At 49.1% G+C, this 16755-nt stretch overlaps 1 protein-coding gene across 2 annotated transcripts in view; it reads left to right on the top strand.

Moving 5' to 3' along the window:
• The first annotated feature begins 2161 nt into the window (after positions 1-2161).
• The window catches only part of ESRRB (estrogen related receptor beta), a 155788-nt gene continuing 141194 nt past the window's right edge, over positions 2162-16755 (top strand). For both annotated transcript variants that reach the window (XM_014559166.2, XM_032482424.1), the window contains exon 1: positions 2162-2790. Coding sequence is in view for 1 of the 2 variants with exons in the window: in XM_032482424.1 (XP_032338315.1) it covers positions 2789-2790 (2 nt within the window). In the remaining variant the exon portion in view is untranslated. The remainder of the gene's footprint in view (positions 2791-16755) is intronic.

The raw sequence follows: 16755 nt of genomic DNA on the forward strand, positions 1-16755 counted from the left end.
TGTAGGCAGAGCCCTTCTCCAGGTCAGGTACTTGCCCTGCCAGTGCTAGCCCCTCTAGCTTTGGGGGAAGAGTGGAAGTGATGTGGTCAAGGTAGGCAGAGGCCACGTCCAGGAGGGGCACAGAGGCATGCATGGGGCTGGTCATGCTCCCAGGAGCACTGATGGGGGATTCTCACGTGTCAGGTACTGTTCTGAGCATCTCCTTGCACTGAGTCATTTTGTCCAAATGACAATCTGAAGAGGTAGACATGTAGAATTTCCACACTGCAAATGAGAGACTGAAGCCCAGGGAAATGATGGGATTTCACCAGTTTCCCAGTACTAAGTGGAAGAGGCAAGCTTCCAACCCTGAGAGTCCGATCCAGAGTCTGTGTTTTAACTGCCAGGGATCTGTGTCTGTGTGTGCATCTGCCCAGGGGGCTTGGCTCTTAAAGCTGGAGAGGCTTTATGATGAGAAAATGAGGCCATTAAGAGCATCCTGAAAGCGAAGGCCGATGGTCTCCCATGATGATGCCCAGCATTTCAGGGGAGCCCGTGTGATCAGAGGGATGCCTGCCGGTGATCAGCTGTCCCCCCGGGGCCCCTTAGTGGGAGTGGACATGAAGGCTTAGTTCAGCTGGGAGAGTTGAATCACTGTCAGTGATTCAGAGATCGGCCTAGGGGTGAAAAGCCAAAATCAAGATCCCACAGGGCTTTCTGAGGAGGTTGCCTTCTGGGAGGAGTGGCTTGGTTCACCCCATTCACTGAGCACTTACTGCAGGCCAGGCACGGCACTGGGGCCTGGGGAGGCTCTAGGAGAGCAGAGAAAGACTCACATGTGACTTCTGCCAGAAGTCAGGGAGGGGTCAGCGGAAGCCCGGACAGGCACAGCTGGAGAACTTGAAGAGAAAGCAGGTAAGTCTTTGGTTTGCATCAGAAGAGAAAGGTTTTCCCCTGGGAAGGAGCCTGGCAGGGAATGTGTACCCAAGTGGCTATATCCCCAATTATCAGCATGGGAATGGGGCTAGAGCCCTGCCTCGTGACAGGGTTATCGGCTTCCCTAGTGACCACACTCACTGGGAACCCCGTGAGTGCTCAGGCCTGCTTAGAGGGATGTGCACACTGGCCTGGTACGTAGAGCACAGTGGGTTTTCAGATGAGACTATGAATAAATGGTGGGTCAGTCAGACCATATCTTCCTAAAGTCCTGCTCCAAATCCTCCACCTTCCTAGGGGCAGTCTCACAATACGGACATTTCTAGAGAGTGTCTTAGTCCAAACGAAAGACTGAAATGGTGGATATCTTAGGCATCACTCATTCATTCATTCATTCAATCAGTTAGTCAGTCAATCCATATTCAGGAACATCTTTCTATGTGTCAGGTATCATGGTAGCACTGGAGATGTGATGGTGAATAAGACTAATACATGCCTTTCCCATCTGGGAGCTTGTTTTCCAAGTGTCAGGCTATTCATGGAAATGTTTGAAGTCCTGCATGTTAAATGGGCTCTGACTTCAATAGCCTGGGTAACCCCCAGCCTCAGAGTTTCTGTTAATCTGGAGAGTAAAGGATTCAATCTAACAAGAAGAGAAAATTCCACTTAACTTTTTAGAAAGTTGCAGATCTGCAGGTTTTAAGGATAATTAAGCACCTATCCCTGACCACACCAGTGAGGGGCTGGGCCCATCCAAGGCCGCTGGGAAAGGGAGAGCCTCACCTGACAGTCCACCTAAATCCGTGTGTACAAGTAACCAGATCATCAAGGCTGAGGACCCTTGTGTGATCAAAGCAAGTGGCAGGATGGGAACCCTGGGGTGAGCAGGAACTCACCTGGTTAGTTGTCAGGCAGTCCACACTTCTGTCATTTCTCCATGACTCTTCCACTTCTGGAAACTTTGCCCGTGACTCAGCTTTCAGAGTTGGGCTGGACTGCCCTGGGGAGGCTGCCCCACCTTTCTGGGCAATTATTCTGTCTGGAATGTCACCCCTGCCCTTTTAAAAACCCTTTACATGCTGCGAACAGTCCCACTGGGCCCTGCCTCACCTGGCACAGGTGATTCCAAGCTCCATCCCAACCCCTCACCTGCATATCCATCCTCTGGAGGACCCTCCAGGAGCCTCCTGCATGTCCCCCAAAAAGTCTCTCTGGCCCCTGAGCTAGGAAAGTCTGCCTGCTCCCTCCCCTCCTCCTGATCTGGCAGGAGGCATGGAAACTTTCGTGGAAAGCACTTGCGCTGACGAATGCTCCCAAGTCAGGACTTTGACTCCAGCCCTGACCAGGCCAGGGGCTCAGGATCAGGGCCTCTCCTTCACGGGGTCAGGCCCTCCTGCCCATCCTCCTCCTTGCTCTCTCTGCCAGCCATCACCCCTCGGCTCTCCAGTGACCCCAGGTGACTTCTTCACCACTAGAGAAGTAACTGCCTTCCACTCTTTCCCTCTTTTTTTGTCCTCCCCCCCATTTCCTCCTGCTCTTTATTGTCTCTTTTGCTTGCCCCCTTTCCAGTGCCCATCTGTGCGGTCTGCATGGGGCTCGATGGAGTTGAAAGTCTCGAGCTTTTTGCTGTTTTGTTTAAGACCTGGTTATGGTTGTGGGATTTTTTTTTTTTTTTTTTTTTGTCAGCTGCCTGTTATATCAATCACGGAGTCGGGGATCTATTTATAGATTGGGAGTACTGTGTCCTTAGTCACAAAGAGACACAGACAGGGGACTGTCAGCTGGTGCCGGAGGAGCCGAGCGACGAGCCATCAGCAACTGGAAACAGCAGAGGGGGAGACCCTTCCCCGCCAGCCCTGTCCCCTCCCCAAGCATGTGAGTACGGCGCCTTCTCCCTTCCCTCTGCCCCAGACTCTGCCCCGTACCTTCCTGTCCTTGTTCCCACACACCCCGGTTCTCTCTTTCTCCCTCCCTCGCCCTTTTTACCAGATAAAAGTATCTCCCCACGCCTGCTCTTTCATCCTGGTTTTCGGCACCGTCGAGCACCTCTGGGCGGCCCAGAGGAAGTGTTGCCTCTCCCAGACTGTCATGGGAAGGTCAGAGGGACCAGGAGTGGCTGGGTGGGACGGTTACACAAACTCATTGAGAATCAGTAGGTTCCCTTTTATTTTTATTTGTTTTCGCTGAGAAAAAGTAAGTAAATCAAAAGGGCAAGGGAAAGTTTACATGCGACTCAGCGGGGCGGTTATGTCTCCCAGCATGAAAACTTTTATTTGCTGGCAGCTCCAGCACTGGGTGAGCTGGGAAGGTTACGGAGGGAAGACCCAGTTCACGCAGGACAGGTGATGATGGAGGGCTCTCGGCAGGTTTGGGCTCAGCCCTGGAGCTTCCAGGTTCAGGGTGAAATCATGACAGTGCCAATGGCCAGCTTTTCTATAGTGTTTCAAAGGAAAATGACTTTTTTTTTCTGCACGGAGTGAGTTGGCTTTGAGAAGTCAGGATGAGAGCTGACAGTTTGTCTTGCCTTCCAGGCTTTCATTGGCTCGCTTATTTGGTGTGTTTTATTCATCCTGAAAGGGGAACTTGGGTGGGGGCTGGGGGAACAAGAGCGTCTGAAAGGACAGAAGCCAGATGTGCCGTTGAGCCATCGCTCTGCACCCTTCCCGAAGGAAGAAACTGAATAGCAGGATCCTCTTTAAAGCCCTGCTTTCAGACGATCAGAGTGAGGGATCCATGAGCAACTCCAGTGGCTCCCAGAGAGGGCGGTCCCCAGGCGTCCGCTGGTCCACACGGCCAACATGCCACCGGCCTCCCAAGGAACATATGGGAGTTTAGTTTCTGGAAAATGCTTAGTGTTAACTAAAAATGCTGCACTTGGAGAGATTTGCCAAATATTATTTACGAAGGAGTAGTAGCCTAAGTTAAAAAAAAAATGTGTTGACGCTTAATGTATATTATACACAACGTTTAAAAGGCATTTTTCTTTTTACCAGTCAAATAATGCCTGGGTTTCTATTTACCAATACAGTGCTTACCATATACTATATTGCTAAGGATTACTTCTTGATTTGTTTGGGAAAACAATATTCTGACAAATCAATCTTTCCAACAATTTAAAAACACGAAACAAAACAGGTATGTCTGGATTGTTTTGGATTTAAAAACAAAATCGTTTTAGTAGAAAATAACTACTTGATGAAAGTTAAATATGGACACACACGTATGTTTAGAGCAGCAATTTGCTCTCATTTTCATTTTGACCTTTATGAAACTTTCACTTTTCTTCTCTTGGTGCTTTATTTTTACCAGTATTTATTTGAGGTAATTAATGTCTTTAATTCATTCATTTGTTATTGTGGAGGACAGACTGGGGATCAGGAAGGAACAAAAAATTAGAAAGCAAGTGTCACATGTTCAGGTAGTAAATTGACTTTCATTGGTGGAAAAATTCAGAATAAGGAGTTTGGTGGAAAAATTCAGAATAAGGAGTTTGGTGGAAAATGGGGGGAAATGTCACCATTTAAAACCTAACAGGGAAAGTAAAGCCCAAGAAATAGAGAAAAAAAAATAAACAGGAGTTGAACATATTATACATTATTATAATAATAGCATTATTATTTTCTCTGTTCCAAGGCCTCTGTTTTGATACACGTATCCTGCTAAGGTTTCCCACAACAATGCTGAAGTGGGATTTGGAGGGTGATTGTTAATTAAAGCTCAAAGTGAATCGAGTGATTGAGACATTGCATTCAGAAATCTCAGCAGTCAGCTGTTTGCAAAATTGAACTTCTAGGACTTTCTGATCTCGACGGCCTTTTAGGAACAGTGTGACATTTTTTTAAGCTTTTCATAAAAGAGCAAACCATTCCTTCCCCTCCTAAACATGCACACTGGAGCCTGCCGGCCTATGATGAAATGCAGTGGGCGAGCGCTCCCCATTTCTGAACAAGTACTATGTTCTCATTAACGTTAACAGTTGAGAGAGGAAAATACTTGGTGGAACTTTGGACAAAAACTGCTCCTCCCTTTGGCTACCTGTGAATGCTTTTAGGTGGGGTGGGGGCTTGTTTGGCAGTGTGATGGAAGGCCTGGCTTTCATCCTCAAGTTCAGAGTGTAGTTTTTCTCCTTTGGGTTTATTTATAGAGATGCGGTTGGGGAAACTTCAATGTGTTTGCATAAGGCAGCCTCTGATTACTTCGTTTCTGCTTCAATAACGATTAATTTTATGTGGACCAAGCTCCCGTCAAACTCATTTTTTTCCCAAACGGATTTCTTAAATGCAGTTGGTCACGGGGCTGCCTGTGACTTCAAGTCTGTAAAATCTAACCCATTCCATCCTCATCATTGTTTGTTTCTTGGATGTAAATTCGCGGTTGCCTGTATGCATGCTGCTGTTTTATGTGTCCCCCACCCTCCCTCGAGCGCGTGGAAACCCAGCCCCGACCTCCTCCCTCCCAAAGTGGGGCCAGTGGGGCCAGTGAGCAGGTGCTTTGGAATACGGGCGGGCTCAGGTGCAGGAACATCAATCTCGAGGAAGAAGGAATCGCAAGTACCTGGAAAGCGCTCCCCTCATTCAAACCATTTCCCTCAGCTGAGGTCTCTCCAAATACCCCACAAGTGAAAAATGGCAGCTGGCAGAATTTTTCAACCAAAGACCGTGCACAGCCCTTTCTCCCCATCACTTCACCTCTACAGTGTGTCTGTCCATCTTTCTCTTATCTCTATTTTTACATTTCATTATCCTCCCACGCGTTCTCTCTCTCTCCCTCCTCCCTTTCCTCCCCCTTCTCGCCTTCCCTGAAAAACACATTTCTATCTGGCACAGAAAATAAACTCAGATTGCGGGTAGTTATGTTAATCTAATTCAATCCTCAGCGGGTTAAGAGTGAAATTCTAATAGTGGAGCTGTTGAGGGCTTTTTTGTTAATGGCTTGGGGATTACATTGAGTTAAAGGCTCATTTCCTAATCAAACAGAGAGGGAGAGAGTGACTCCGAATATTTATGAGTCTCCCAGTGAGAGTTTAAACATTCAACTCCAAAAGCAGGGTTTCTGCAGGAGGAAAGAGTTAAAACCCCTCAGGGCTGCTGGGGAAAAAAAAATTAAACCAGTTAAGCCATCAGCATTTTCAGGCTGCTGTACAACTTGGGCCAAGTGGAAGGTGGAGGAGAGAGAGGGAACCGTTTCACAAAGCGAAGATGGAAACTGTGGCAGAAGCTCTGAAGCCAGTCAGCTGATGTGTTCAGACAAAAAATCCCCGGGTTCACGGAGGGCCTGGAGGGGCTGGAGGGGCTGGTGCCTTCAACTCCCCCAAATCAGTTCTCCTTCTCCAGTCCTGAGGTGAAAATATGGAGACAGGAGAATGGCTCAATTTACCAGCAGCTGGAGAGATCCCCCAGCGGCCAGGTGGAGCTGGCAGAGAGGGGTCTCCCCGAATTCCGTCCTGCCTCTGAAATGCTGGCTTCCTCTTCAAGAGTGAATTCACATCCCCACCGGCCCCTCTCTCCTCCTTTGCTCTGTGATCGGCCTGGGTCCCCGGCCCCTCGGCTCTGCTCTCTGCACACCAGGACCACGAAGCCCATCTGGTTCGCTGCGCCCAGGAGAAAGCAGGTGGAGAACTCCAATCTCCAGCCAGAGAAGGCAAGGAGCAACCTGGCCAAGGTCAAGCAAAGTCAAGGCAAAGCCAAGGTCAGGAGTCTGAGTTCCCTCCCCTCATTCTCTGGAGTACATGGAGGAGAGGGGACAGTCAGAGCCACAGGGCTGGGAAAACATTCCCCGGGCTCCCCTGGAGTGCATTTTCCTTCTTCAGCTTCAGAAAAAAAGGGCCAGAATCCCTGATACAGGAGGATTCTGAATGCTCTGTAGACACTGGGCCTTTTTTCTCCACCAGCCAAGTGAGCAGCCTCTAGTCCTCTCGCTTGGGCCTTTTTTCCTGCTCCAGGAGGTCAGCAGAGGCTCCAGAAGCCACCTTTCTATCTGCAGGGGCCTCTGGCCTTTTGTTTCCCTCCAACTGGGGCACTGTCCTTTCTCTTGGTGCTTCATGCCCAGTGGCCTGAGAGTCCTCTTGCATTTGCCCTTCCTTGTATCAAGGTGCCATTTGTAACACGTCTGAATCAGCTCTTCTGTGAAGCCCTCCTTACTTGGTTGGCTTCTTCCTCTTCTTGAAGCCCCAGCTTATTATCTCCATCCATTACCTCATTCACCCCTCTGTGGGAGTGCCCCTGTGGGTCCCCCCACTGCACCAGGACCTCCCCAACGGCAGGGGCTACGCATCACGCCCCTTCGTGAGCCCAACTCATCATCAGTCACTTCTGCCCTCCCGCCCCTACGAGTGCCTCCTGTGGACGGCCCAGAGCTGTGGTTATGAGCACACACTCTGAGTCGGACAGCCAGAGTTCATGTTATGCGACCACCTTTTCTCAGCTGCCAGACTTGAGCTACTTAACCTCTTAAGGTCTCGATTTTCTCATCTATTAAATGGGGGTAATTATAGCATCTACCTTATCATTGTTGGGGAGATGAAGTGCCTGGAAAGTGTTACCCTTTTATCTGCTCAGCAGGGAGGAGTCTCTTCTGCACACATCATGTCACATGGCTTAAAACAGTTCCCTGTGCCTCCCACTAAAGGGCTCAGTCTTCGTCTGCATCAGCTGCTATGGCAGAATACCATGGACTGGGGGCTCAAACAACAGCAATACGTATCCTCACAGTTCTGGAGGCTGGTCCAAGACCCAAGTGCCAGCAGGGTTGGGAACCTCCTCCTGGTGGGCAGATGGCCTGCCTTCTCATTGTGTCTTCAAGGTGGAGGAGAGGGTGAGAGCGCTGGTCCCGCCTCTTCTTAAGAGGACACTAAGCCCATCATGGGGGCTCCACCTTTACAACCTCATCTAAACCTAATTACCTTCCCAACGGCCCCACCTCCAAATACCATCACATTGGGGATGAGGGCTCCAACATAGGAATCTGGGGGAGGCGGGGGACAAACATTCAGCTATTTTCCCTGAACACTGGAGAGCAGTCCTGTGTCAGTAAGACTTCCAGCTCCATCCTCCAATGGGCTATTGCAATTGGAAACCAGAGTTCAAGGCAGATCGGGAACCTCCCTCCCCCTGGCCAGAAAGGAACCCGGGGCTTTAAACCGCGGTGGGAGAGCAGAGGGTGTGAGCCGGGCTTCTTCGGACAGCAGTGCCAAGTTGGGGAAGAAGGCCTGACTGTTTGCTGCCCTGGGGAAACAGAATTTGGTCAATGCTCTTGGCCCCGTTCACATTCCAGTGAGCAGTTGTGTTCCTGGGCCTCCGAGTCACCGGGGCACCGCCGCCACCCCGCATCCTCAGAGGGCAGCTCGGGCTCTCCACGCAGAGCCGGCCAGGCCGTCCTGGCTGTGAAGCCAACCGGACTGTTTTCGAGGCAGCGGGTGCCTGGTCTGGCCTCTCTACCAACAGGGTCGCTTGACCAATGAATTCAACAGTCAAGTGGGCCTCGCCAGAGTTCCTACCAGAGGTAGCCTCTCGTGGGCTGCCCCCAGTGCCGAAGTCCTTGACATGTCTTGCGTGTCTGTGTAGAGAGACTCTATGCTGCAAGGCAATGAGCCCGCCCCCTTTTCTTCCCCCACTGATCAGGGGATCAGAATTTGAATACAGTGCCTCCCAAACTTATGAAGCACCCTGTGTTCCTCTCCCTGCCTCCTCTCCACTCTCCCTTCCAGAACCTTGGAGGTGCCATTACTAAACATTGAAATTGTCACAGCCTCCCTTTTGCCTCCTTACTATTCCACTTTGGATGCCCTGGTGCCTGGCGCTGTGCCTGGCACATAGTATTGTTCAATAAATGCATGCAAAGTGAATTGCACGGAGTCTCTCCACTCAAGGGGGCACTTCCAACCCCGTAATCATAGCAGGGAGTGATTTGAAGTTATGAATGTCTAGCTGCCTTAACTACATCAGCTCATGACCCATTGACCATGGTCTTTGCCCCCACCCTTCATCCCTCTCTGTCTCTCCTGTCTTCATGTTCCTCCATCCAAGGGGAAAAAAGGGGGGGAAAAATGAGGTCTGTCCTTTATTCACATGTGGAAAAACCTTCCCAGGAATTTCACTATGTTCAGTAGAGAAACTTTGTCTAAGCTGATGTCAAATTTAATTGCTAGACTGGTGTCTCTCCTGTGACTGTGTCCCTCATCTGTCAGGCTCTCTCCTCTCCCCTTTCCAGGCTGTACCTTCTTCCTCTGGCTGTTCGTACTCTGTGGGGCCCTTGTCCTCCTCCTTTGCTTTAACCACGCTGGTCCCGGGTGGTGCACATGAGAGGGAGACCTTCCTTCTGAAGTGTTTCAGAGTGTCTGCTTCCATTAGCACAGACAAGGCTTTTGAAAGGTGGCAAGTTAGAAGCATCATCTTAGGCACTGGATTCTGCCCAGGACAATATTTCTACTCTCTTTGGAAAATGGGCTAAAAGCTCAGGCTGCTGAGGGTTAAATGATAGCAATGAAAAGTCCAGGCATCTCCTGGGGACTGGTCTCTGGCTGAGACAATTGATTAGCTTGGCTTAGTGATCTTTCTAGCAATATTCAGGAGTGAAATTATTGCTGATTAGGCTGCGTGTGTATGTGTGTGTGTTAGGGTTCATGGCAACGAGGAGGGAAAGATAAGATCTGAGAAAGCAGTGTGATGGATTCTTCACTCCTAAGTCAGTCTCAGGAAGGAGCCTGTCACCCGCCGTATGTCTGTGGTTACATCAGAACCCTGTGCGCGCAGGTCAGCTGGAGGGGCAGGCTGAAGTGAGCATGGAATCTCCGCCTACATTTTCTTTTCGACTCTCTGTGAAGCTGGAATTCTTCTGAAATAAACAGTTAAAAACCAAAGTCAACTGGAGGGAGGCCTGTGTTGAGGGCCGCCTCCATCTGCTGTTCTGGTGGTCGGAGGGGCAGCTGGGTACCCTGGGCGGAGGCAGGTGCCAGGTGAGTTCAGTCCAGTTCACCCCCAGTTCATCAGGGGTAGTTAAGGCGCACAGGCTCTCAGGGCCTCAGCTCCCTGCATCATCACGTGAGGGACTGGAGGCGATCTCTTAAGCCCTCCAGCTCTGAAAGTTTACGTCTGAGAATGTTTGTTCATGATGGACTTTGTACATGGTAGTCTTAACATAACCAGTAACCACAGCTCAGCCTGCCTATGTCCCTTGAATGTAAGGCCTTGGGTCCAGACTTGGCTTTGGTCATGGTGGGGGTGAGGGGTGGGGGCAGGGGTGGAATCAGCGCCTTTACTGACTCAATCCGTCCCTGTTGTCTCTCATTTTTCTCAGCTGCTTCTCTCTCCTCACCTTCCCTGCTCTAGAAGTACACCTGGGTGGTGCAGGGGGAAACTGGTCAGGGCTTTTTGTTCAAAAACAAACATATGGCGGGGAGGGTATAGTGCAGTGGTAGGGCACACACCTAGCATGCACAAGGTCCTGGGCTCAATCCCCAGGACCTCAATTTAAAACATAAACAAATAAATAAAACTAGAAAATTAGAAAAAAAATAAACTCTGCATTTTTCATTTTGTTTTTAATTTGTTGAGACCATGGTTTTATACCTCTGTGGTCCTCATTCTCCTCCCTTACCATCTTCCACCCCAGAAATGGCATCTGGGCCTCTAGGCATCCGGAGAAGCCCCAGGGGTGGGGCATCTTCTCCTCACGGTTTGCTTGAATCCTTTGGCAGGAGCACAGTTGGGATCTGGGAAGAGTGTTGCCAAACAGGGTGCCCTCAGCAAGTTCTTAAGCCTCTCCCTGCCTTCATTTCTTCACCAGCAGAAGGGGGCTGAAACCTGTTCTAAGTGCCTCACAAGATTGGTGTGAAGCTAAAATAAGACTCAGAGGATAAACATTCCTTTAGAAAGGGAAGTGCCTACCTGTTCTAGACTGACGTATTTGGTGACCTCCATGAAGTGGTTTGGGTGGTGTCTAAATGACCCAGGTCCACCTTGTACTGGCTGTGACCTTGGGCGAGTTTCCCCCCCTCCCACTCCACACTGGGTTTCCTCATCTGTATAATGGGCGTGGTAAGGGCACCTCCCTTGTGGACTAGTTGTGAAGATGAAAGGAGAGCCACGGAAAGGCCCTTGAACAGTGCTTGCTAGACAAGTTTGGAAAGCCTCTAGGGCCCCATGCCAAAAAGATCAAGAGGGAGGACATTTTCAAAGTCCCTACATTCCTCCCAAAGTCCCCATGGGCAGCTTAGAAATGCAGCAGAAGGTGCTACTCTAGAGGCGGTTTAAACACATACCTGGTCCCCCACAATTCCCTGCACTTCCACGTCCCGTAACCAAGTGAGCGCCCTCCCAGTGCCTTCACGGGGTTTGGGGTGATCTGGCCAAGCCGTCTCCCTCGGGGAGATCTGTTCTCCAGCACCTATCACAGATGGCTGCTGACGTGCAGGTGTGAGGTTGGAAATGGTTTTGATGGGTTGTCTTGTGTGTCCATCAGTGTGGTGGAGTCACTGGAGTGTGTTCTCTGCAGAGAGCCAATTCCTCCTCCTTGTACAAAGTAACTGAGTGGGGACTGCTTGTCTTCCGCGTATCTGTTGGTACATATTTAAGGAGTGCTTAGCAAAGAAAGAGGAATGGGAGTAGGTAAGAGCAATTTCTGGTGTCTCCAAGGGGGCCCGATTTGTATATTTCAAGGGCCTTGTAGAACCGACATCATGTTCTTAGGGGAAAATTCCAAATCCAGACTCATGACCAGCCTGTGTGTTTGTGAGCATGTATGCACATTAAGGATATTGTGGTCAACCATCCATGACTCTCTTCTTTCCCCGTCTCAGGCTGAGAGCAATCTTGAAGGAACATGTAATTACTATTTACTCTAGGGCACTCAATTGAGAACACCCTCATGTAATGACTCGAATGTAATTCTGCCTTCAGATGCCCATCTGCTGTTGCTCCTTTGGAAACGAGTGGGAACCCAGCACCACATTACGCCCAGAGGAAAAGACCATGGGGTGGATATTAGTCCCTGCAAGTTCAGGCTTTACTCTTGGGCAACAGAAGTAGGGTGGTGCATCTATCTCATGCAGAATCTTCACCCAGATCTCTGCCCTCTGTGATAGACGCTTTGAAGCCGAACCAACCATTAATCTAATGAGCAGTCTTGGTGGATTTGAAGAGTCAGCGGCATTGATAAACGAAAAGCAGTCAGGAAAATTCTAGAGACAGGATCGTAGTGTTTATAGAAGGTTTTAAAACATGCAAAGATGCCACACATCACCATTTATTTTGAGGGATGAATTTGCCTGATCATTGGAGGTGGGGGATGGGGGCAGAGGGAAGGCAAGTGGATGCATCATAATGAAACCTGTGGAATCTATTTGCTAAAAATATCTGATTCATTACCTTGAAATGTGACACTCTACTGATGTAGCCGGACACTGCTGTGGGGGCTACCAAACTGTTTACGGAAATAAAACTGATTTTTATGGCAGTATGTTGAGCAAGCTTTTAAATTCGTTTCCAGACACCCCCGTTCTCCTTCCAGCTCTGCCTCTGCCTGATGACTTTGTACAAGCCACCTGATTTCTCTCTGCCTCTGTTTCTTTACCTGTAAAAGGAATGGGTGGACTAGATAACGTCCAAGCGCTCTTCTAGGTCCAGCTCTGAACTGCCCCTGTGCCCCACCCCGGCAGTGAGCATCTTGGGTCACAACTGTTTGTGTCATGGTTTTCCCTCCAGAATCAAGGCTCCATGGGCAGGGATTGGGGGTCCCATTACCTAGCACAAAGCCTGGGCGTGACAGTAACCCAACTGGCCTTTGAAGGTACTAGTGAAAGAAATGACACAAGTAAGCGCCAAGCCCCCAACCCAGTATCAACTTGGCTTTTTCCAGAAATGCCACAGGCCAGGCTGACAGTGGTTAATGGCTTGAATTTCCAGCCTCTGTGTCCTCCTTCGTTGGTCAGGGGTGGTGGTTCATGCCTTCATAGTGTAAACTGGAAAATCCTTTAGCAAAATATAAATTGAGCTGCCTGAAACCAACCCACTGAAAACACTTTTAGGAATGATACGTTTTCCCAGCTGCCATGCCTGCGTCTTTGTAGGACCATCCTACTGTCTCTTGCTGGTCTTTTCTTCCCTCTCTCCATCATACTCAGTTAATTTTAAAATATTACATTTGGAGACTTGCTAAATAAAGAGACCTCAGAGCACAAAGTTTGCCTTCCCCATTTTCAGAGTCCCTATGTGCTTCCTGATAGAGTTTTTTTTTCTTATTTTTCACTAAATGGCCTTGATTTTGTCATTAATCTCGGTGTGACAGTTCTTTTACTTGAACTGATTTCTAAAATATTCTCCCATAAGTCCCGAACTCTGCTTCTATTGATCCCTTGTGCCCCTTTCACTTCTGTCTATGCCATTTCACAAAACTGATAAAGGGATCCCTTCATATGTTGGACCCTTGATCTCGGGCCTTTCCTGGTCCTCCACCAAAATCTCCCGGAAGGACGGTCCTGACAACTGCACTCTCACAGTTCAGGGGGTCTTGGGTCGTTGTCATTTCCATACTGAGCCTGGGGACATGCTTTGTTCTCTAGCCCCCTAAAACCTCATATTTTCTTTAACCAGCAGTTTTCACATTGCAGAGGAACCACGTTACGAATTGAAAGCCTTAGAAAATCCTTCAGCATTACTCTTTTTGCACAGTATTGTGAAGGATTTATTTATTTTTTTCCTGACAGTAAATCTCACTGCATGTTAACAGTACCATTATCTGGTACCTAAGCATGACGTTTCCTTGAGACATTTCTTTGCAGTTTCCTTACGTTGTTGTTTACTGCTTGCATCATTTCTTGGCTTCTTCTTGTGTCTCACCTCTTCTGAATATGGAAGAAGGAAAGAGGCATTTATCAAGGGCCTATTATAAGCTGGAAACTACGTAGTTTCTCTTACTTGGTCCTTATAACGACTGAAAGATGTAAGTATTATTATTGTTCCCATTTTACAGATAGAGGAGACAGAGGCACTGAGGATCTTACTTAAGGTCACCCAGGAAGTAAGCTTGAACGATCTGCCATCACCTCCACAATACATTACAAGGCTAAGTGCAAGCAGGCAACCCATGAAAACCACACCAATACCCTTTGGTATCATTTACATAAATATTGAACTTGGTCCAACATTTTAAAAGTTTTGGTGTTTTTATTTATTTTCTTTGAAAAGTGTCAGATGTCCCCCTTAACAGACCCATCAAGAGATCCTACAATTCTGGCTTTTCTTCCCCAAGTCCCTGCATCCTTGTAAATATTGCAACACAGATGCTTCCATCAAATGAGTCCCCTGTTAATCACCCTTAGCTCTCCCTTGCCACTACTAACCGCCTTTCCCCTAAATCAATTTTTTAAATCTCTCCAGAGGAGCTGGTAATGGTAACACGTAGACCTAATCGGTGGCTACCACGGGTAGACTTTAAAAGCCCTGGTGATGCGTGGTCAATTCCTGTGTCTCCTGCTTTATTGTGACTGTTCCTTGCCGGCTCCCCTATCACCTTTCCCACTTCGGACATTGTAACCTTTCTTCAATCAGCCCATAGACAGTGTTTTCATTCCCTTGACGTTTCCCCTCTCTTCTTTCCCCCCACCACGCTCTATCCACACGTCGTCTGTCTTGACTTTGTCTTCTGAGAGCTTTGTCTACTTTAGAAACGTGACACTGGTGCTGCACCCCTCTCCCGCCACCAGTATCATCCTGACTTCTTGTGGGATGTTGTGTGTCCTTCCTTCTTGTGTGGGCTGCGCCAACTGTAATCCACCACATGTTTTGTTTTTTTTTTAAATTGAGGGAGTGAGATGGGGGAGGAGGGATCACTCGCCAGTGCCAGTGCCACAGCCTCGGGTGGCTGGACTTCTCGCCCAGTCTCCTGCGACCTTTAACTCCTCTTGATCTGCCCACCTTGGCTCTTGGGATGCGAATCACATCCCAGAGCAGAGTTATAATATCTCCCCACCTGGATGGAGTCCAGCATGTGCTCACAGTTTGGGACAAAGTGTTTACCATCTCCCTGTCTGTGACCTTCCACGGGGGAAAGGTTCATCAGATTCCTGCCTTTCCTCTGGTCTCCCTTACTCTTAAGGGGCCCTCAGAGTCTGCAATCTGCCTCCTGAATACAGTGGATGGGGTGAGGCAGTGGGGGGCCACTGGCCTGGGTTTTGCAGTGAAATGCTAGTGGATGTCTGACAGTCACGGATTCCCAACGTTCCAAGCTCCCCCCTTTCCTAAGCCGTCGTGTCATGTTGAAAACCTCTGTGCGATCATTGAAGCTGCTGAGACAATTCAGTGGAGGACTTTCCTGTCTCTGAAGTACTCGCTTTCCTTGGGGACTGTTTCCCGCTTTGTCTGAGGTTCTTAGGGTCTCTAATCCTCCAGCTCTCTTTTTGCAGGGAGAAAATGAAAGTTCTGTGTGTGTTGCGGGTGGGGGCTGGGTAGTAGGGACTCATTTGATGTGACTGTGGTTGCTCTTGGTGGAGGCCACATGGGACAAGGGATTGGGGTGAAATGCAGGATCTGCTGGTTTCCTGAGTCATGGCCGTGACCCCGGCTCTGGTTCTCCAGATAGGAGTGACCCAGAGGAGACCAGCTGTGTTCTCTCCCACTGCGGGGGCCTTCGCAGGGCAGAAGCCCGCATTTGGCCCAGGTTGGGTGGATCTGTTTGTTGCTTAGTCATTGCCTCTTCATCTGATGGGTGTGCAAGTGTCTCTGCTAGGTGTTTCGGCATTCCCTTTCTTATGTGTTCCACTGTCACCTGCCTGTTTGAGGAAGATCCCTGAGAGGTGGGGGAGGGCAGTGTGTCTGGTCAGTGTCCCTAGAAGCAGAACCAGAAATGGAAATTCTGGGCAAGAGATGTATTGAGGGAGTGCTGTCTGGAGAAAGCTGTAGGGGAGTGAGGAAGTGGAGAGAGGGCAGGGAGAAAATTTAAAATAAGTAAGGATGTGGATTCAGCTGAGGTCTGGCATCAGCCTGATCCCAGGGGGAGCTCTGGAGCATAAGTGACACCACACACAGAGCTGTTCCACTTTAGGGCAAGCATACTGGCCGTTGTACCCTCCTCCCAATCTGTCAGTGGTTGGAAACTGCCCTAAGGGGAGGGACTAACCTCCCAGACCCTTCTGGACCAAGGGGGCTCCCACCCATCAAAGGCAATTCTCATGAGAGGGCCTCAGCCCTAAGCAGCTAGGGATGGGTGCACTGGGGGCTGGGGGATCTGAGCAAAGCACCAACAGCATCTCCCCCAGAGAGATTACCTGAGGCAGGTCCTGGTGAGGGCCTCTGTCTCTCCACCTCCATGACTGTGGACTTTCATCACTCTCCAGGACGAGCCCGGGGAAGAGCCGGCATAAAGCACCTGGGTGTTGGAGACGGTAGGTTACAGAGACAGGACTTGCAGATGCCAATGCCCGAGTTGTGTTACACCTCGCTCTCTACTGGTTTTGCTCACCAAAGGCAGAGGAAGAGAGAATCACTTACCACCTTATGCTTTCACTCTGTGGGAGCTGGAAACAGAGTGAGAAATAGCCTCCTCCTCTTCTCCAGAGGATGGCTTCCGTGTGGGTCCCTTTGATGGCATTAAGTCTCCAGCTGGGGACTGGCAGATACAAACCACTATGCACAGAATAGATTAAAAACAAAAAACAAGCTCCTACTGTGTAGCACAGAGAACTGTATTCAATGGCTTGTAGTAAACTGTAATAAAAAAATATGAAAAAGAATAGAGACATATATATATGTACAACTGAATCACTATGCTGCACACCAGAAACTAATACAACATTGTAAATCAACTGTACTTCAAGAAAAAAAAAATGTTTAAAAAAAAAAGTTTCCG

Source organism: Camelus ferus, chromosome 6 (genome assembly GCF_009834535.1).
Source record: "Camelus ferus isolate YT-003-E chromosome 6, BCGSAC_Cfer_1.0, whole genome shotgun sequence".
In the NCBI taxonomy this organism is placed as follows: domain Eukaryota; kingdom Metazoa; phylum Chordata; class Mammalia; order Artiodactyla; family Camelidae; genus Camelus; species Camelus ferus.